Source organism: Dama dama, chromosome 19, assembly GCF_033118175.1.
Source record: "Dama dama isolate Ldn47 chromosome 19, ASM3311817v1, whole genome shotgun sequence".
Lineage (NCBI taxonomy): Eukaryota > Metazoa > Chordata > Mammalia > Artiodactyla > Cervidae > Dama > Dama dama.
Genome location: NC_083699.1, coordinates 12,501 through 34,844, shown reverse-complemented (window position 1 = coordinate 34,844; position 22,344 = coordinate 12,501). Strand labels below are relative to the sequence as shown.

General features: G+C 43.0%; 1 protein-coding gene across 1 annotated transcript in view; it reads right to left on the bottom strand.

The window, feature by feature from the left end:
• LOC133073833 (histone-lysine N-methyltransferase PRDM9-like) overlaps nucleotides 1-11,261 on the bottom strand; it is a 65,297-nt gene extending 54,036 nt beyond the window's left edge. Inside the window, exons 1-9 of the mRNA XM_061167828.1 lie at nucleotides 11,186-11,261; nucleotides 10,663-10,779; nucleotides 10,248-10,355; nucleotides 6,039-6,088; nucleotides 4,129-4,285; nucleotides 3,198-3,299; nucleotides 2,713-2,984; nucleotides 1,670-1,737; nucleotides 406-599 (exon numbers count right to left, since the gene is read on the bottom strand). Of these exons, the coding sequence (XP_061023811.1) occupies nucleotides 406-599; nucleotides 1,670-1,737; nucleotides 2,713-2,984; nucleotides 3,198-3,299; nucleotides 4,129-4,285; nucleotides 6,039-6,088; nucleotides 10,248-10,355; nucleotides 10,663-10,779; nucleotides 11,186-11,261 (1,144 nt within the window). The remainder of the gene's footprint in view (nucleotides 1-405; nucleotides 600-1,669; nucleotides 1,738-2,712; nucleotides 2,985-3,197; nucleotides 3,300-4,128; nucleotides 4,286-6,038; nucleotides 6,089-10,247; nucleotides 10,356-10,662; nucleotides 10,780-11,185) is intronic.
• Nucleotides 11,262-22,344: the final 11,083 nt, after the last annotated feature.

The window sequence follows — 22,344 nt, the reverse complement described above, 5'->3', positions numbered from 1 at the left end:
TGTCATTTATAAATTTCCTAGTGTGACTCTTTAAATATCTTTGTCCTATAAATATTTTAAAATAAAATGTCTTTATTTTAGTTAAAAAAAATAAAAAGAAATGGGAGGAATTAAGGAAGAAAGAGGTAAAGGGCAGAGAGCTGGTAGGTGCTAGAAAACTTGCTTTTTGCTTCTAAGCCTTTCAGCAGAAGGTGATGTTACATATTATTTTGCATGAAATATTAAAAATTAGAACTAACATTTTTAATATAAAAATTTTTCCTAACAATCATATGAAAAGAATCAAATTCTGAGGCATTTTTATTGCAACTCTACTGGCTTTACACTGGATTGTCCTCTGCTTCAAAATCGGACGACGGAGGCTCCCAGGATGGGGTCGGGTGCTGGAAGAGGGCTGACACTCACCTCTCCCGGTGGCGAGCTCACTCTTCCCCCGGCTGTCCCGCTTGATGCCAAGGTCCTGACCATACTCGTCCCCGTACCAGACCAGCAGCTCACAGCCCGGCCTGACCACCTGGCAGGTTCGGTAGAAGATCTGCCCGTGATACTGGAAGGCCACCAGGTTCTGCTCCTCGTCGTCCCGGGCACAGTTCACATACCTGGGGGCGAGGCCGGGAAAAGGAAAGAAACCTCAGGTGATGAGTGCCCTCCACTCTCCGACCATGCCCAGCTCCTTGCCTTCCACCTCTGAGGCCACCCCTCATGTGGACCTTCTGTTCACACCTTCGACCAGGCTATGTGAATTCCCATGCTTTTCTCTCCTTACCTAATTAGCCATTTTTCTAGAGCCCAGTTCCAGACTCGTCTCCACCTGGACTGTCCATGAGACTGGTGACCTCCAGCTCCTCTAAACTCTGAATTAAGTTCTCTTTCATCCACAGGACTTGGTGCTCCTTGGCTAACACGCAGCCCTCAGCACTCACCCCAGCCTGGCTTCTCTCTCGAGCGTTCTCCCATCTCCCCACGTGTATCCAGGGTCCTATTCGCTTGCCCACCCTCTTCCGCGGAAACTTGGAGAGAGCACTGATATAGCTTGAGACAAGAAACAGTAATAGTTTGTTCACTGTTTGCCTGCCCTGATGAAAGGAGAGGCCCTCAGAGAATTGCCCTGCTCAGGGCCATGCTGCCCCTCATTTCTTCTGAGGCCTCAGGGCCCACTTCTCACTGGAACCAAGCCTGAGGATGTTGTTGCCCACAAAGAGTCAAGGTCTCCTGTGTTAGGTTATCCTGGCGCTGTGCAGTTACTCAAAGATAGAAAAAAAAAGGTTACTGTTCCTAAAATCAATTGGCTAATGTCTGTCTGCAGTATGTTCTCCAAAAGGACATGGGTTGTGTGATCTGCTTCAGTAACGAAGTTCATTGTCTAAACTGAAACATAAAGTGTGTGGTAAGTGTCCATTAAGTGAGTTAAAGTGTCCCTGGTGAATCTAGACTCCTCAAGTTGCTTTCAAGTCCACTAGTTTTGTTCAGCATATAGACTTGTATCTTGACGGCACATGCCATATTTTTATTTCCTTCTTTCTAGTGTCTTTTGAAATGAAAGAGCATGATATGGAGGGAAAAGAGGAAGGAAGATGTGAAAGCTGTGGAGGGAGCCGGGTTGAGAAGGAAAGGGGCGTGGGATGGAGGGAGTCTCAATGTCTACACAATGGAGACTCACTGCACTCACCTCACCCAGTTGGCCCAAGACGTGTCCTTTCCATCCACATACTCGTAGCAGTTCCTCCCTTTGGTGATCTGAGTGTCAAAGAAAGAGTTACAAGCTTTCCTCTTTCTTTTCTTTTCTTTTTTTTTTTGGTAGGAAGCAATAGAAGAGCTATTTCCCTGTGCAGTCATTGGTGCTTTTCAGCCTGCATGGATTCACCTGCCAGTCGGACCACACGGTAAGCCCCTTACTCATTATTCCAAGTCTGATTCTCTTGGTTCATTGAAGGCAAGGGCTCCACAAGGGAGGAGTCACTTCTGTGTGTCTGTACACTGTGGTCCCACCTCTCCTCTGACCTTTAGATAGAGGTCCTGTGTGTGTGTACACGGTGGTCCCACCTCTCCTCCGACCTTTAGATAGAGGTCCTGAGTGTGTGTACACGGTGGTCCCACCTCTCTTCTGACCTTTTGATAGAGGTCCTGTGAGTGTGAACCAAGGTGTTCCCAGCTGTCCTCTGATCTTTAGATAGAAGTCCTGTGAGTGTGTACCAAGGTGTTCCTATCTCTCTTCTGACCTTAAGATGGAAGTCCTGAGTGTCTGTATACTGTGTTCCCACCTCTCCTCTGACCTTTAGATGGAAGTCCTGAGTGTCTCTACACTGTGTTCCCACCTCTCCTCTGATCTTTAGATAAAGGTCCTGTGTGTCTGTACACTGTGGTCCCACCTCTCCTCTGACCTTTAGATAGAGGTCCTGAGTGTCTGTACACTGTGGTCCCACCTCTCTTCTGATCTTTAGATAGAGGTCCTGAGTGTCTGTAGACTGTGTTCCCACCTCTCCTCTCACCTTTAGATAGACATCCTGAGTGTCTGTACAATGTGATCCCACCTCTCCTCTGACCTTTAGATGGAAGTCCTGTGTTCACGCCCAGGGCACACAGTACACAGGGCTGACTGTGTCATTGCCGATCATGGTATCTCAATCTGCGCCCTCGCATGTAGATATGAAGTACCCCCCAACACATAGAAGCGATTAGAGGCCAGAGGACTGGGAAACAGGTGCTTCTCACCTGCCAGGCGTATCCACTGTTGGCGGCCTCTTCATCGTCTGTGATCTGGCCCTCGTAGGGGCCAAAGTGCAGGCCCAGCGGCAGATCGGACGCCTCGTTCCACACTCCAAGCCCAGCGTCAGGGATGCCCGACAGTATGATGCTTAACCCAGGGGTCAGCGTGAGGGCTGAGCAGTTGGCATGCCCCTTTTCCACTGCACAGTCCTTTACAAAGGTTGGGGGCCCATGGGCAGCACAGCTGTCGATGAAGAAGTTCTGACACTCCTCACAATCTGGAGGTGAGAACAGGGATGAGAGGAGGTATAGTGATGTTGCTGGTCGCAATGCCCTTCAGAAAGAACTGGGGCACTCATTGCATTGGGCCTCGACCCTGCACCCCAAGTCATAGAGGAAGGGGATGGCCGGGGGACCAAATGGTGAGGTGAGGTTAGTGGACCAAGGCCTCATAGCCCCTTCTCCGTGAGTGGGCCAGCGGGGTCACTCACAGAGGCAGTCGTCATCCTGGGGCTCGCTGACCTCTTGGTACACGTGGCCCTTTCTTTCTTGTAGACTGTACCTCTTCACCCCAGTCTCCTTTCCTCTGAGTTCTAAGATGGAGAACAGAAGCTAAGCAAGGCTGGTGGGGTCTGGGGAGTTAGTCCCTGTTTTATCAGGAAATGTGAGATCTCCTACCTGTCCATCTATACACTTTGTTAAAACATTCTTACATGTATTTTTCAAACTTTTACTTTTGTAGTTTTATGCTTTAATGTTACATTATTTATTTCTTGGCCACACTGCATGGCTTGTGGGATCTTAGTTCCCTGACCAGGAATGGAACCCCCACCTCCTGCAGTGGAAGTGTGGAGCCTTAACCACTTCACCCCCAGGGAGTCCCTACTCTATACTGTGTTTCCTCTCCCTTTAACTACAGGTTCAGGAGACTGAGGCTCCACTGACCACAGATGCCCTATTCAGTGATAGCTTCCTGCACTTCCCGTTAGTAGGTTTAACTTCTGAACCTTCCTACTTAGGAAAAAGTTCACCGACACATCTACTCAGAAAATATATGATAAGGGCACATGACATGTAAGGCATTGAGCAGAGGTCTGGGCATAAACACTAACAAAGCTCGGTTCCCATCATCACAGCTGGATTTATTGAACTACTTGTAGGTGTAAGACTTTTGCATTTAATGTAAGACTTTCAAGCACTGTATGAGTTATGTATCCTTATCTTCACTTTACAGATAGCAATCAGGACCTCAGAAAATGTATAAGATTTTCCCAAGGCCCCAGTGCTAACTTCATGTCTCAGATCAGTCCAGCTTAAACCCCGCCTACCCAAAGTCCATGCCACACACCTAGGCCATACTTATTAGTTATTCTACAGGGATTAGAGGAACTAATTAGAAGAACTCCCCAAATTTTCTCTAACCGACTTTTTGTCTGGGGTGCTGTCCAGGGGTCCTTGCTTTTCTGTGATGGGGCACTGGTTTCTGAGCCTGCTTGGAGCCACTTGTCTTCAGTGACTTTGCTGTTCCCGGCAATTCCTTCAAACTAGATTCCTTACTTAATGGTGCCCTGGACATTCTCTTCTATGTGAGTAAAAGACAACATGCAGTTCTTTAGTCTTTAGGACTTTATGAAATGTTTTCACATGCATGACTTTAGTTAATACTTTGACAGTTCTTGGAAATATCTGATTTGGGGAGGGGGAGAGGGGTCTGAACATTGGAGTGTAACAAAAGGACCTGGATGGATAGTGCATCAAAATTAGAATTCATATCTTAAGGTTCTTCCCCTTCAACTTTCTGCATAAAAATGAGAGCAAGGCAGTGAGAATAGCTGGAGGTCAGGGAAAGAGAAGGGTAAGGGCTGGTAGAGAGATCTGGGGGGTTTATATTAATTAGTGGCCCTTTGATGGACAAGGAAGTATGAAAAATTACAGAGGGGACAAACCACATCTGGAAAATAAGGTGACAAATCAGTGAGATTAAGAGGAGAAAAGATGATCGGCAGATACACATTTAGACAATAAAGAAAATGAGATGAAAGTTGCAGGTTGCCATGTCCTAGAGACAATGTTTGGAATTAAAGTATCTGGTCACATCAGTTCTCCTTGAACAAGGCTGTATGACTAGCTGGTTCTGCTCAGTTTCCTGATCCATTAATTGGTATACAGGCTAATTCTTAATATTATAGTGGACATGAAATTTAATAACCTTCACCAAATTGTTGTGTGAGCTATTTAATACAGTAAGAACATGAGCGTACATCCCTGGTATCAATTTATTCCCTATACTGCATCTATATTTGAAGTCTAGCTCACAGACACTATCTTCAGCATTCTTTGACCTTTCTACTCCTAGATGAATGCTTAAATGTGGAGTCACTCATTCACAAAACATTCAGGGGGCCCTCAGGGGCTTTGAGCTGGGCCTGGACTTCTGAGAATGAATGCGGGTGGGTAGGCTCTCAAAGCTCACAACACAGGGGCAGGTTAAACACATGATTCCAAACAGGAGAGTTGCCTATTAGAGCTCAGAAAAGGAGCTGTTACTCCTCCTGCAAGAATGAGCATTTGACATGATGCCCAGATGATGAGTTTCTACTCAAAAGTGGGTAATCTATGTGAAGTCCTTCTGTTATTTTCTTATTTGTTGCTTTTCAGTCATAAACCTGAGGCTTCTCAGGGTTGCGAGTTGCTTCATCTTATTGGAGTGGGAGGCCCTGAGGTAGGGATCCTGTCTCCTTCTTCATCTTGGACTGTCCACTCTACAAACTGCCCAGCATGTCCTTAAGCTTCCCTTAGTCAGATGTCTTAGCATATCCCTCCCTAGCACAGCACCAAAAAACTGAGGTTGAAAACATATCTCAGATGAATGATATAAAGATGTATGAATAAGCTTCATAGAACCATGGAAGCTTTAATCATTTTTTAAGTAGTTTAGAAAAAGTCCTTTGCTTTAGATTGCACTACCAGTGATACGGTGATCTTGGGCATATAATCAATCATTTTTTTTTTTTATCTCAGTTTTGTGATCTATAATGCTGATAGCTATATACCTACTTATAGGTACTATAGGATTGATTTAAGGTTTAAGCAAGTTTATTCACATAAAATGCTTAAAGTCTGAAATATTATGAAAATAATGTAGCAACAGAACAGCCTACTACTGCTGTTGTTCTTACTAACTGTAAAGGTGGTGATGGTATCAGACAGTGTGCTAAAGATCCAGGGCAGGAAGGCAGCCGTCTCCAGGATCTCTGTGTTTTCTCCTATTCTCACCTGTGACTGGATCCATGAGGAGGACATTTTGGCAACAGGATTTGGGAAATACTCACCTTCTGGTGTTTACTGTGCTCCACTCTGAAGGCCATCGAAGAAGGTTTACCTAAAAAGTGATGAGAATCAGTGTTTTGGTTGGGAAATGTTTCCAAACTCTGGGTATTCTAATTAGGGACACATAAATCTAAGCCAGAGAGTGACAAAGACAATGATTAGCAAAGGAGGAATGGAAATGATTTCTGTATCATCAATTCCTATGGTTCCACTGGGAGCATGACATACTTATCTTAAAAATAAAAAAAAAAAATATGAAACTTCATCCGTGCCTCATCTGATGTTCATAAAGTATCTAATAAATTTACTAGTATTTCATGTCAAAAGCACTCATCAATGTAGAAATACGAGGAAGTTAATGCAATATAATAAAGGTCATATATTGAAAGTCTACCTCTAACATCCTAGTCATCAGTGAAAACCTGAAAACTTCTACGATCAAGGAGAAAAGGCAAGGATGCCTGATATCTACATTTCTGTTCACCATAATATTAGAACTCCTAGCCAGGGCTTTAGGTTAGAAATGGAAACAAAAGGCTTCCATTTGGAAAGAAAGAAGTAAAATTATGTCTGTTCACAGGGGCATGGTTTTATGTGCAGAAATATCTTTAAATCCACACACACAAAAATCCTGCACAGAAAGTTGCATGGTACAAAATCAACATTCAAATATCTTTCCATGCATGAAGAATGATCATTCTACAAAGGAAAATAAGAAAACAATCCTATTTATTTTTTATTTTTTTAAAGCTATACTGAACAGCTAAATTAAAAAACAATATATTTATTTTTATTTATTTGTTTGTGCCAGGTCTTTGTTGCGGCATGTGGGATCTAGTTCCCTGACTAGGGACTGAACCCAAGTTCTCTGCATTGGGAGTGTGGAGTCTTAGCCACTGGACAAATGATCTTATTTATAATAGCATTGAAAAGAATGAAGTAATTAGGAGTAAACTTAAGGAGATGAGAGACTTATATGTTGAAAACTACAAAATACTGCTGAAAAGAATCTGATGTAAATAAATAGATGTCTCATGTTTATGGATTTAGAGGCTTAATATTATTAAGCTGTTCATACTACCCAAAGCAATTTAAAGATTCAATGCAATTCCTATTAAAATCGCAATGGAATTTTTTTCAATTATAAAAATCCATCCAACAGTTAACACAGAATCTCAGAGCACCCCAAATAGGCAAAGCAATCTTAGAAAGAACAGCAAAGCTGGAAGCCTCTGATTTCCGAACATACTACAAAGGTACAGGAACCAAAAGAGTGTAGATTTAGCAAAAAATGTATGCTTAGTCACTCAATCTTCTTGACTTTTTGTGACCTTTTGGACTGTAGCCCACCAGGCTCCTCTGTCCAGGGGATATCTCAGGCAAGAACACTGGACAGTGTTGCAATTTCCTTCTCCAGGGGGTCGTCTTAAACCATGGATTGAACCTGCATCTCCAGTGTCCCCTGCACTGAGGGCAAATTCTTCACCTGATGAGCCACTGAGGAAGCTGGCTGGCATAAAGACAGATATGTCAATCAATGGAACAGTATAGACAGCCAGAAATAAACTCTTGGATACATGGTCTAATGATCTTCATCTAGGGTGTCAGGATAATGGGGAAATTTTAATCCCTATAATGAATGGTGCTGGGGAAACAAAATAACCATATGCAAAATAATGAACATCTTACATCTTGAAGAAAAATCAATTCAGAATGGATTAAAGACCTAAATGCAAGACTTGATAAGACTCTTAGAAGAAAACAAGGGTGAAGCTTCACGACACTGAAATAGCAATGATTTCTTAGATATTGTGCCAAGTGCACAAGTATTAGTAACAAAGTAAAAATAGACAAATGAGAGTAATCTTAAAACCTCTGTGCAGCAAAGGACACTGAACAGAGTTGAAAAGGCCACCTACAGGATGGTAGAAAATATTTGTAAAATATGCATCTGATAAGGGGTTACTAAGCATACACCAGTATGAAATAGGCTACCTATAAGCCAGGAAGAGACCCTGATTGACCATGATGGCACCTTGATATCAAATTTCCACACTCCAGCATTGGAAGAAAACAAATTTCTCTGGTTTAAGGAATGCAGTCTGCTTTGTTATGGCAGTCTGAGCTGACTAACAGTGAGAGAAGGAATTGAATAGACATTTCTCCAGAGAAAATACACAAATGGCCAACAAACATATGAAAAGATGCTCAATATTACTAATCAATAGGGAAATACAAATTGAAACCTTCTGTGATGGGCAATATGTATAAGAAGACAATAGCAAGCTTGGTAAGGATATGGAGAAATTGGAACACTTATACACTATTGTTGGCAATGTAAAATGTTCCAAGCTTTCTAGAAAACAGTATGGAGTTTCCACAGAAAATTAGAACTGCTGTATGGTCTAGCAATCCCACTCAAAAGTGTATTTCCATAAAAAATTGAAAGCAAGTTATTGAATAAATAGTGCGCACATGTATGGTCCTTTCTGCATTATTCCCAATGGGCAAGATGTGTAAGCAACCTAAATGTTCATTGGTGGATAAAAGATAAAGATTATATATAAGATATATATTATAGCTCTTATATCCACATGCACACAACAGAATGCTTTGAAGCCTTAAAAAAGAATTCTGTCATATGCTACATCATGGATGGGCCTTGATGATATTTTACTAAGTGAAATGAACCAATCAAAAAAGACAAATATTGCCCGATTCCACTTCTATGAGGCATCTAAAGTAATCAAATCCATGGAAACAGAAAATAAAATCGTGGTTGCCAAGGGCTGTGAGGAGGAAGGATTGGAGAATTGTTACTCAGTGGGTTAGGGCTTCACTCACGCAAGATGTAACATTTCTACAGATTTGTGGTACAGCAATGTGTATATATATCCCCGGTGGCTCAGCGGTAAAAAATCCACCTGCAATGCAGGAGATGCAACAGATGCAGGCCCAGTTCCTGGGTTGGGAAGATCACCTGGAGCAGGAGATGGCAACCCACTCCAGGATTCTTGCCTAGAGAATCCCATGGACAGAGGAGCCTGGTGGGCTACAGTCTATGGGTACGCAGAGTCAGACATGACTGAGCGATTAGCACTGTGGCCACTGACACTAACGTGCACATAGTTAGCAACAGTGTGCCATACACTTAGAAATTGTTAAAAAGGTAAATAAGGACGTGCAGGTGTATGGTGAACCGAGGCGTATGTATTCCCTGTGAAGAATCTCTCCTTATGTCAAAACCTTTGCAGACAACCAAGTGTTTGTTTTTCATGTCCCTTTCACTAATTTTTATAACCTCAGGGAACAGAGGGACTTCCCTGTGCTCAGTGGATGAGAATCTGCCTGCCAATGCAGAGGACACAGGTTCGATGGCTGGTCCAGGGAGATGCCACTTTCTGTGGGGCAGCTAAGCCTGTGTGTCACAAGCTACAGAGCCTGCATGTGCTCTGCAGTGAGAAGACACTCACCGCAACCAGAGAAAGTCCGTTCACAGCAACAAAGACCCAGTGCAGTCAAAACTAAATAAATAATTTTTAAAAATCTGGGAGAACAGAAATCCATAGATGGAGAATCATAGAACTATCTAAATTGTTTTCTCCAGTCTAGGCACATTAACTCTTCTAAACTCTTTGAGAAGCAGAAGAGGAAGTGAGCTGCTCACTTCTATTTTATAATAACTGCACTTCATTTTATTTACCTGATGCCATCTCTGGTCAGTGAAATGTGGGAAAGATCATGGAGAATAAATAGTTCTCTCCAACCCTTTCCCAGAATCAAAATAAAGAATTAGTTTAACCTTAGGGTAAGAAGATCACAGGTTTTGTTTTATATACATACATAAATAATGTATCTTGATATAATATGTTAATCATTTCCTCTTTGAAGAGATTTAATCCAATAACCAATGAGATTAGTATTAATCTGTTTGGTGAATTTATTTCTAAGGTTTGTTTAACTGCGTTTCACTAAGAATGTTTATCAAGATAGTCTTTTTTAAAAGAATGATAAATTTTAACCATAAAACTTTTGAGAATTACACTGGAAAACCTATACATTCACCTTCATTCAGGCTAATGTCAATATTCAGCCACAGCCTCTTTGGAATGCTGAAAATTATGTTTTCCTTGCTAATGGCTGAGACGTAGTTGAGACCTAAGTCTAGGCTGGTTTCAGGAGGACACCTCCACATCCTCCTGGGCTCTCACCTTGCTGCCTTGGTGTCCATTCTTCATCAGAATCCTCAGTGTCATCTACCTGGGGCTTGATGACCTGCCTGCGGTGATGCATGAAAGTTGGTCGAGTGGCTCTGAAACCTGGAAAGAAGCAAAACATTTGTCCTAAGAAGGAGAAACAAAGCACAGAAGCAATGGGAAGTGTCACAAAGTCAGGGAATCAGTAGGATGGGCTGGGGGAATCTAGAACAAGGCAAGAGGTGAGCTCTGCACTGCAGGGTCAACCTCCCTTTGGTGCAGAACTGGTAAACATTTCCTCCAGCTTAGTCTCCACACAAAAGGGAACTGTGAGCAGATGAAGCCACCTAAGAGCGGGCCAAGTGAACACTGAGGGTGAAGACCTGCTTCATGTTTCCCAGGCTCACAGGAGCCCAGCACTTCCTGTTACCTATAACAATCAGCGCTTCATAGTTTCTTTTCACATTCCTATATCGGATTTTTTCCCATTCTCCCATCTCTTCCCATTCTTCCTTGGAGAAGTATACAGAGATGTCTTTGAAAGCATCTTTGGCCTAAGGAAAATAATAGATTTCATCAGTGATTTACTAATCTAAGTCAGACCTTAGAGCTGAGCCTTCTCCTCCACCTTTTGTGCAGGGAGTAGCCTGAAGCTACTGGATGGTCTGTGTGAGACAGGGATGAAGACTTTCCTTCCCGACTGTGTCCCGCTTACCTGAACAAACACTGAGCATTTCCCTAACTCTCCCTGGACACAGAGCAGTTGACGAAGCTAGTGTCCTGTTTTTTCCCACTCCACCCCACCATCTCAGACAGGACCAGGCATTCCCATCCTGTGTACAGTCACAGGGGAGTTCACTCAGCTGCCCAGGCAACCAGTCTGTGGTGCTTCAGGAACCAGCGCCATGTCCTTCCTATAGAGCTGGCTTAGAGCCCAGGTTTGCTGCCTCTACCTCTCACCGTGGGCTTCCGCTCTGTTCTCCTGGCATCTCCCTCAGTGCTCTCCTCTGGAGACCTGTTCGGCCTCATGGCCATTGGAGTGCTCAAGGCCAAGGTGCCTGTGGAAGAAGAAGGTGCTGAGAGAGCCCAGACCAGTGTCCAGAGCCTGGTCTGTCTTCCTTGGGTGGAGTGTCCAGGGCAGGAAGGTGAGGGGAAAGTCAGGGTGAGGGTATTGGTGGGATGGACGGATCCTGACTAGATATGACAGATCAGCCTAATGTGAACTAGATTTGGTTTCTTTGGTTCCCTACAATTCAGCCCCTCTGAGGGAAGGCACTTGGAGGGATGTGTCTGTGAGAGACCAAGGGGTTCTTGAGGAGATCTGCGTCCCACAGGCTGAAGTAACTGGGGTCCTCAGACAGAGGGGACTGGGGATCTTTTGTCTGATGTAGAATGCGCAGGGTGAGAAATTTTGGGATCCATGAGGCTGAGGAAATCGGGTGTTTCTTATTAAGGGACTTTAAGTCTCTGACAGGCAGGACAGTTAGGGTCTTGAGGAGGAAGAGTTTTAAGAGCTCGCAGGCAGAGTGATTCAGGGTCTCCGAGGTTGAGGAAATTTGGTGTCTCTGCGGTGGTATTTTTAGGGTGCCTCAGGCTGAGGGGAACTGGGGTTAATCTAGGTATTTGAGGGTCACAGCACTAGGGGATTTGGTGTTTCTGTGGGTGAAGGGACTTGTAATCCCTGAAGCTGACGAGACCAAGCCCCCTTCAGATTAGGACTCAGGTTGCTCAAAGTTGACAGGATTTCGGGCCTCCCACCCTGGAATTTGAAACCATCAGGCTAAGGGTTTATGAGGGCTGCACAGGGCGCGTTCCCGTCAGCCTCCCCGCTGTCCTGCCGCGCTGCCCACCCTGTCCCCAGGAGAGCTAGAGGTTCAGCGAAGTCCAGTCCTTCGGCGCTGAGGTGAAGTGAAGGGCCAGCAGCCTGCCTGTACCCTGTCAGGCACAAGCGACCAATCGGCGTTGTGACTGAGGCAGTCTGGCCAATAGGCGGCCGGAGGGTGGGGAGCGTGATGGAGGCCCCGCCCCACCGCTCAGGGATTGGCTGCTCTGTGGGCGTGTCTGTCAAGCCTCCAGCACGCAGGCGCATCGTGGCTGGTTTGTTTGTTTTCAGGCATGGCCGCTTAGGCCTGGGTCCTCAAGTGGGCGGGTTGTCCTCAAGCTGAATGTTTCCTTCCAGTGCCCTCAACTGGTATATTGGCTCCACCAGACTGTAACCGTGCTCCCGGAGTGTATCCTAGGTCCCGCTGTGCCCTACCCTATCAAATCGAGTTTTGGCAAGAACTCTTATGTGGTGAATACTGCATTATTCAAGGGAAAACGGTGTAATTAGCTACATTCTGATGAGACACAGTATAAACGCCGGTATGGTCAAAGATTTAAACACAACGCATGGAATAAGGATGTTAGAAAAAACTTGGAGGATTTTTAACCTGAAAGTAGAAGTGGCACTGATGAGCCATCTGTATATTTTATGTAGGTATGAAAAGCCTTCAGAAATGAGGTATAAATAAAACCTCAAAGCCTTGCAAGTGTTTTCTGTAAACAGAGGCATTGATCTGGAGGACTGTGGATCCACTGAGCTGACATTGCCTGACACCTACTGGCTTCACAAGATAAAACAGGGACACTGTTCCTGGCCCTTAGGTAGCTTTGCTCACAGAAAATAAATGTGATTTCCATGTATTGGAAGCAAAGCGACTGACTGTAGAATTAGTGTCAAGTGGTGGTTGGGAGTGTGGATGGAGAAATGTTACCAGAAAAGTGAGTTTACCTCTTGGTGCGTGTAGAACCAGAAGGTACAACCCAGCCAAAGCTCATGGGAAGGAAAAGTGTATTACTTGCAGAACTATGGAGAACACCATGGACCTTTCCAGAGCAGGGTCTTTGTAAACCACAAAGTTGGGTAAGCTTTAATCTATGAGTACAGGTATGTTCCAGCTTCTGTGGTGACTCAGATGGTAAACAATCTCTGCATAGCAGAAGACCTGGGTTCAACCCCTAAGTGAGGAAGATCCCAAGAGGAGGGCGGGGCAGTCCACTCCAGTATTCTTGCCTGGAGAATCCCATGGACAGAGGAGGCTGGTGGTCCATGGGGTTGCAAAGATTCAGACATGAGTCAGTGATGAACACTTTAACTTTCCAGGCATGTTCATTAAGGGTCTTGGGCTGTGGGAGACTCCAAGCTTCAGTCGACTAAAGTCTTGAGAGTCAGAAGCAGTCACCATCAGCATCCCTTACATTGCAGCTTGTCTGGTATATATATAGATATTTATTCTTGATATAGATATAGACATCTATTCCTCTTCATATTCTTTCCCCTTATCAGTTCAATTCAGTCTCTGAATCACGTCTGACTCTTTGCAGCCCCATGGAGTGTAGCACGCCAGGCCTCCTTGTCTATGAGTAACTCCCGGAGTTTACCGAAACTTGTGTCCATTGATTCAGTGATGCCATCCAATATTCTCATCCTCTGTCGTCCCCTTCTCCTCCTGCCATCAATCTTTCTCAGCATCAGGGTCTTTTCAAATGAGTCAACTCTTCACATCAGGTGGCCAAAGCGTTGGAGTTTCAGCTTCAACATCAGTCTTTCCAATGAACCCTGAGGTCTAATCTCATTTAGAATGGACTGGTTGGATCCTCTTGCAGTCCAAGGGACTCTCGAGTCTTCTCCAACACCACAGTTCAAAAGCATCCATTTTTCGGCACTCAGTTTTCTTTATAGTCCAACTCTCCCATCCATACATGACCACTGGAAAAACCATAGCCTTGACTAGAGAGACATTTGTTAGCAAAGTAACATCTCTGCTTTTTAATATACTGTCTAGGTTGGTAATAACTTTTCTTCCAAGGAATAAGTGTCTTTTAATTTCATGGCTGCAGTCACCATCTGCAGTGATTTTGGAGCCCCTGGAAATAAAGTCAGCCACTGTTTCCCCATCTATTTGCCATGAAGTGATGGGACCAGATGCCATGATCTTAGTTTTCTGAATGTTGAGCTTTAAGCCAACAGTTTCACTCTCGGCTTTCACTTTCATCAGGAGGCTCTTTAGTTCTTCTTCACTTTCTGCCAAAAGGATTGCGCCATCTGCATTGCTGATATTTCTCCCGGCAATCTTGAATCTAGTTTGTGCTTCATCCATGTACTACATCATTTCTCATGATGTACTCTGCATAGAAGTTAAATAAGCAGGGTGACAATATATTGCCTTGATATGCTCCTTTCCCAATTTGGAACCAGTCTGTTGTTCCATGTCTGGTTCTGACTGTTGCTTCTTGACCTGCATACAGATTTCTCAAGAGGCAGGTCAGGTGGTCTGGTATTCCCATCTTTTTTTAATTTTCCAGTTTATTGTGACCCACAGAGTCAAAGGCTTTGGTATAATCTATAAAGCAGAAACAGATATTTTTTCTGGAACTCTCTTGCTTTTTTGATGATCCAGTGGATGTTGGCAATTTGATCTCTGGTTTCTCTGCCTTTTCTAAAACCAGCTTGAAGATCTGGAAGTTCACAGTTCATGTATTGCTCAAGCCTGGCTTGGAGAATTTTGAGCATTACTTTGCTAGTGTATGAGATGAGTGCAATTGTGCAGTAGTTTGAGCAATCTTTGGCATTGCCTTTCTTTGGGATTGGAATGAAAACTGACCTTTTCCAGTCCTGTGGCCACCTCTGAGTTTTCCAAATTTGCTGATAGATTGAGTGCAGCACTTTCACAGCATCATCTTTTAGGATCTGAAATAGCTCAACTGGAATTCCATCACCTCTACTAGCTTTGTTTGTAGTGATGTCTCCTAAGGCCCACTTGACTTCACATTCCAGGATGTCAGGCTCTAGATGAGTGATCACACCATCGTGATTATCTGGTTCATGAAGATCTTTTTTATATAGTTCTTCTGTGTTTTCTTGCCACCCCTTCTTAATATCTTCTGCTTCTGTTAGGTACATACCATTTCTGTCCTTTACTGAGCCCATCTTTGCGTGAAATGTTCTCATAAGCATAAGTTTTAAAGTTGCTATTGCGGGGAATGGCCACAAGGCGTCAGGACTTTTTCATGCCCAGTTGTGATTACCTTGAAAGTGAAAACTTTCAAGTTTTAACTCAAGACTGTAATTCAATATGGAATGTACCTGAAGAAACAACCAAAAGCTTGTGTGTTCTTTCTGAACTTTCTTATTTATTTATTGTAATATTTTTTTTAATTTACTGGCAGGTCCATGTGGCATGTGGGGTTTTTAGTTCCTCGACCAAGTGTCGAACCCTCGCCCCCTGCATTTGAAGCACAGAATCTTAACCACTGGACTGCAGGGAAGTCCCACTAAGCATTATTTTTTTAAAGTAACCTTTATTTCATATTGTAGTAACATTGATATATCACGTGTTGTTGGTGGCAGGTGAACCGAATGTATTTTCTATTTTTGTTGTTGTCCGGTTGCAGAGTCAGATCTTTTTGTAGGAGCGTTCCTTTTTCTACAGGCCCTGTTATACTGGTAAGACATCTATTTGTATATACATAAGTGTACATAAATGTAAATATCTAGGTACATAGATATGTAAATGTCCAGAGAGAGATATAAATGTCTACGTTTATAGATATACAAATGTCTATATGCATAGAAATATACATTCTAGGTACATAGATGTATAAATACCAAGGTTCATCGAGGCATAAATATCTATACACATAGACATATAAATATATATGTACATATCGACATAACTATCTATGCAAAACAGAAAAAGAGACACAGATGTACAGAACAGACTTTTGGACTCTGTGGGAGAAGGCGAGGGTGGACTGTTTTGAGAGAACAGCATCGAAACATGTATATTATCTAGGGTGAAAGAGATCACCAGCCCAGGCTGGATGCATGAGACAAGTGTTGGGCCTGGTGCACTGGGAAGACCCAGAGGAATTGGGTGGAGAGGGAGGTGAGAGGGGGATCGGGATGGGGAACACATGTAAATCCATGGCTGATTCATGTCAATGTATGACAAAACCCACTACAATATTGTAGAGTGATAGCCTCCAACTAATTTTAAAAAAATGAAAAAAAAAAAAAAGAAATATTCAATTTGTTTTAAACCATGGGCCCCACCCAAACCCAATGAATCAGAAAATTTTGGAGTGGGGCCCTGCAATTCATGTTTTCTAAGCAAGATTTTCAGTTGATTGTGATACACATGAAATTTTAGAACCTCAGTGGCTGTTTTTTAAAGTCACCTTGGAAAGGGAACCCTCTTACACTGTTGATGGGAATGCAAACTAGTATAGCCACTGTGGAGAACAGTGTGGAAATTTCTTAAGAAAGTGGAATTAAACTGCCATATGACCCAGCAATCCCACGTCTGTGCATACACACTGAGGAAACCAGATCTGAAAGAGACATGTGCAACCCAATATTCATCACAGCACGGTTTACAATAGCCAGGACATGGAAGCAACCTAGATGCCCATCAGCAGATGAATGGATAAGGAAGCTGTGGTACATATACACCATGGAATATTACTCAGCCATTAAAAAGAATTCATTTGAATCAGTTCTAATAAGATGGATGAAACTGGAGCCCATCATATAGAGTGAAGTAAGCCAGAAAGTTAAAGATCAATACAGTATACTAACACATATATATGGAATTTAGAAAGATGGTAATGATAACCCTATATGCAAAACAGAAAAAGAGACACAGATGTACAGAACAGACTTTTTGACTCTGTGGGAGAAGGCGAGGGTGGACTGTTTTGAGAGAACAGCATCGAAACATGTATATTATCTAGGGTGAAAGAGATCACCAGCCCAGGCTGGATGCATGAGACAAGTGTTGGGCCTGGTGCACTGGGAAGACCCAGAGGAATTGGGTGGAGAGGGAGGTGGGAGGGGGGATCGGGTTGGGGAATACATGTAAATCCATGGCTGATTCATGTCAATGTATGACAAAAACCACTACAGTATTATAAAGTAATTAGCCTCCAACTAATAAAAGTAAATGGACAAAAAAAAAGAAATATACATTCTAGGTACATAGATGTATAAATACCTAGGTTCATAGAGACATAAATATCTATATACATAGACATATAAATATATACGTACATATAGACATAACTATCTATGTATATACAGATATAAATATCTATTATAGATACATATAGACATAGATATCTATATACATAGACATGTAAATATCTGTATACACGGAGGATGGTTACACAGTGGACAATGAAGGAGACCACCTTATAGACAACGTAAGTGATACAGATAGTGGCATTTATAAGAGCATACTAGGAGAGAGAAACATGAACAATTTCAAACAAAGAGAACACAGCTAAGAAAGATGCATGTGACTAGTTTTAATCTGAGGGCACTAAACCAACAAGTCCACAGGGGGTCAGTAGATGAAGGCAAAGTCTGGAAGGGTGAGATAGTGAAAACTAGTTAAATGTTTCATCTTTGTTTACAAAGCATACCTTACACATTTTTGGATTCATACTTGTTACCTCCTTAAGTATGTATCATCCTATATATCCTCATATGCCCACATCCAAACTGTTTCAACTCAAATGAAGCATAACTCCAATTTGTTGCAACTCTAGTTAGTCAATTGTTGCAGTTTCATGAAAAAGACACATTGTGATTCTTTTGTGTAGACCAGTGATTGTTAGGATTTCTGTCTAATGTTTGTTTTTTTTTTTTTTTTTTGGGGTCCTTAGAGATCATTTAAAATTTCAACACTTGTCCCTGCTTCACCTTGTTCTGATTCAATTGACGTTGGAAAAGTTATGGAAAGAGTGTTTAATATAATCTGAACTCACCAGGTATCTCTTATTTGGTGTACATAAAGATCTGAGAAGTAGGCTTCGATGGAGGTAAAAATAAATATTGTGGATATAGAACATAATTAGAAATTGCGAGAGTCATTTGACCAGAGAGCAATCACAATGGATCCACTTCATCTCCCACACCCATGAGGACAAGTTCATCTTGGTAATAATATCAGCAACTGAAGAGTTAAAGTGTTATCACTTTGAAAAATGATTATGAAAAGAAATCTATGGAATGTTTTCATAGATAGGATGCAACTTTCCAAGAGGCTTTAAATTTCAGGTGAATGTTTTACTATTTGAAATCTTGAGTGGATTACAGACTCTGTAAGTTTTACAGACTGTTCAAAGTTACATTCTGTTCCATCCCAGAATGAATCCATTACCTTTTGGTTCATGCACTTGTGACACACTTCATCAGCTTAGAGACAACCTGTGTTGGAGAGTGTTCTAAACCAATGTGTGTGTATCAGCTGCAGGTCTGACAAGAAACACTCACTCTCATGTTGTTGTAGTTGCTGTTCAGTGGCTAAGTTGTGTCTGACTCTTTGTGACCCCATGGACTGCAGCACGCCAGGAATCCCTGCCCATCACCATCTCCTGGAGATTGTTCAAACTGCTGTCCGTTGAATCAGTGATGCCATCCAACCATCTCTTCCTCTGTCATCCCCTTCTCCATTTGCCTTCAGTCTTTCCCAGCATCAGGGTCTTTTCCAGTGGGTTAGCTCTTTGCATCAGGTGGCCAAAGGATTGGAGCTTTGGTTTCAGCATCAGTCCTTCCTATGAATGTTCAGGACTGATTTCCTTTAGGATTGACTGGTTTGATCTCCTCGCAGACCCAGGGACTCTCAAGAGTCTTCTCTAGCACCACAGTTCAAGAGCATTAGTTCTTGAGTGCTCTGCCTTCTTTGTGGTCCTACTCTCATATCCATACATGACTACTGCAAAAACCAGTAGCTTTTACTCTCACATATGGGATATCAAATTTGTTTTTGCATATTACCTGCTATATTTAGGCTCTTGGTTCATACTTCATGTACCCATGGAGTGTTGTATTTAAATCCAGTTTGAAACAGAGCTTTGTTTGAAGAACGTTTTGCCACCAGCAGTGTTCTATTCTCACCAGCACCTCTTACCTTGGTGTGACATCTCAAAACTCAGAAACTCTTACATGTTGATATGAATATCAATTTCATTTTAGGAGAGTTTCAACAGAGAAGTGACAAAATCAGGGTGCCTATTTTATCAGGTTTCTCCAGGCAGAAAATTGAAGCTTAATGTTGTTCAGTTGCTCAGTTGTGTCCAACTCTTTGCAACCGCAGCGATTGCAGCATGCTGGGCTTCCCTGTCCTTCACCATCTACCAGAGTTTGCTCAAACTCATGTTCATTATGTTGGTGATGCTATCCAACCATCTCGTCCTCTGCCATCCCCTTCTCCTCCTACCCTCAGTCTTTGAAATTGAAATTGTTAGAAGGCAGAGTTCATACAGCTTATGGGCTCCTTGACTCAAGTTTTTTTTTGCAAGAATTTTCTTATGTATTTTTTCAAGTGTGACCTTTAATTCATATAATAGCAAATAACAGAATTAGAGGAAACCAATTGGAAACAACACATTGTTTCAACCCTGACAATCTGAACACAAAGGAACCAGTGGGAACCGCAAAGATCTGGGGGCCAAGCTTTTAAGAATATTTTAGGTTGGCAAATACTAACTAGTATGCTTTCCATTTCAACAATTTTTATTCTGATACATAATATCCTTTTCTAGAAGGCTTCCAGTGTGGCCGCCTCCTGCTAGAAGCATGGGAGAAGGAATCAGGGCACTGTCTGTCTGTCTTTAGAAGACACTGGACTCAACTCTAAGAAATCCCTGGATCTTCCCTGGATCCTGACCGCCACATGGCCAAAGATACTTGTAACAGTTTTGTTTTGCCTGTTAAAGTGTTTAATGACAAAGATTCTTTCGGTTTCCTGATGTGGGTGACATGTGGGGCCCAGTGATGACTTTTTCTTTAAGAAACTTACTTGCTAGTTCCCACCTGAGGGTGAGGCCCCTGTCCAGTGATGAGAGACCTGTGCCTCCAGGGAGAGGAACTTTACGCTAGTTTAAACCTGACCAAGTTCTGTCTGCATAGTAGAGTTAGACCTCTCTGTCTTGTCTGGGATTTTCCCTGGTGGCTTAGATGGTAAAGAATCTGCATGCAGTGCAGGAGAATTGGGTTCATCTCTGGATTGGGAAGATCCCCTGGAGAAGGGAATGGCAACTGAATCCAGTATTCTTGCCTGCAGAATCCCATGGACAGAGGAGGCTGGAGGGCTACAATCCATGTGGTTACAGTCAGACGTGTCTGAACGATGAACACTTTGACTTTTCAATCCTGTCTGCACTGATTATGTTTAGACAAGACTGCTTGCTTTCTGCAATGAGAATATTGACACGTGACCATATTCTGTGTGCACGAGGACGTGGAGACCTGGGTGCAGACTGGGCCTGGCCTCCGTCCTGGAAAACTCTGTGCCTGTGTCTGAATGTCAGTGCTCAGAGGTCTGGGGTCTGGAGCTGAGGTGGGCTTCTCTGTGTAATGTGCCCTCCTCTGAGTGGGGTTCCATGGCCCTCCCAGGGGTCAGTGCTGCAGTAGGGCTCTTAGTCTTTCCTTATGTCTACGGGGTCGCACAGAGTCAGACATGACTGAAGTGACTTAGCAGCAGCATCTGCAACATTCAGAAAACTGAGATCATGGTATCTGGTCCCATCAGTTCATGGCAAATAGATGGAGAAATAGTGGAAACAGTGACTGACTTTATTTTCTTGTGCTCCAAAATCACTGGAGATGGTGATTGCAGCCATGAAATAAAACGACGCTTACTCCTTTTAAGAAAAGTTATGACCAACTTAGACAGCCTGTTTAAAAGCAGAGACAGTACTTTGCAAACAAAGATCCGTGTAGTCAAGGGAATTGTTTTTCCAGTAGTCATGTATGGATGTAAGAGTTAGACTACAAAGAAAACTGAGCACTGAAGAATTGATGCTTTTGAGCTATGGTATTGGAGGATACAATTGAGAGTCCCTTGGACTGCAAGGAGATCCAGCTGAAAGGTTGTTGCTGAATGATAAGACGCCAGAATTCTTGACCTCTGGAGGAGACGAATTCAATCCAGGGCCAGAGACGAGGCTGGATCGCTCAGAGCTTTTGTGTAATAAAGTTTTATTAAAGTATAAAGGAGATGGAGAAAGCTTCTGATATAGGCATCAGAAGGGGGCAAAAGAGTACCCCCCCTCCTAGTCTTTAGCTGTATGTTATATAGTCACTCACAGTCTGTTAATGAAAAGAAAGGAGTGTCATAGAATTTATAATGGCACCAGATAATTCATTCTGACCATAAAACGATTGACTTGAATCTTGTAGAAGGGCAGAATACCAACAAATAGTTTCATTTACATGGATTAGGGGAACAATACCTGAGTAAGTAGATTGGGCCATTTGGCAGAACCAACTTGAAAATAGAGTCTGGGGTACATTAACATAGCTTAAGACAACATTTCCATAAGAAAAAGGAATGTGTTGCTTAACTCAAGGTTTGAGAGTAGTTAGCTTCAGGTGAAACCAGGTGTCATGGCAATATAGCATTTTAAGAGAAACCTCCTTTTACATTTGTATAGAGAAGGAAAAATATCGCTAGTTTGTTTCCTCCTGCTGCTTAAGAGAAATAAAAATGTCTGGCACTTGCATCCTCTTTCCTCCATTTGGAGACCCCTGGTCTTCCTGCCTGTTACCCTCTCAAAGCCAGTCCATCCTAAAGGTAATCAGTCCTGAATGTTCATTGGAAGGACTGATGTTGAAGCTGAAACTCCAATACTTTGGCCACCTGATGCAAAGAACTTACTCACTGGAAAAGACCCTGATGCTGGGAAAGATTGAAGGCAGGAGGAGAAGGGGAAAGCAAAGGATGAGATGGTTGGATGGCATTACAGACTCAATGGACATGAGTTTGACTAAACTCCAGGAGTTGGTGATGGACAGGGAGGCCTGGTGTGCTAGAGTCCATGGAGTTGCAAAGAGTCGGACACGACTGAGCGACTGAAATGACTGACTGATGTTTCTATTATATGCTGGAGCAGCAATTGCGTCACACTCGAGTGACTCTGAGGAGACACCCCATGTCCAGGGGCAAAGGAGAAGCCCCAGAAAGATGGTACGAGGGGCACAGTCACATTCAGAATCAAACCGCACACCTGCCAGAGACACTCAGAGGGCTCAAACGCACCCTGTGCACACCAGGACCTCAGC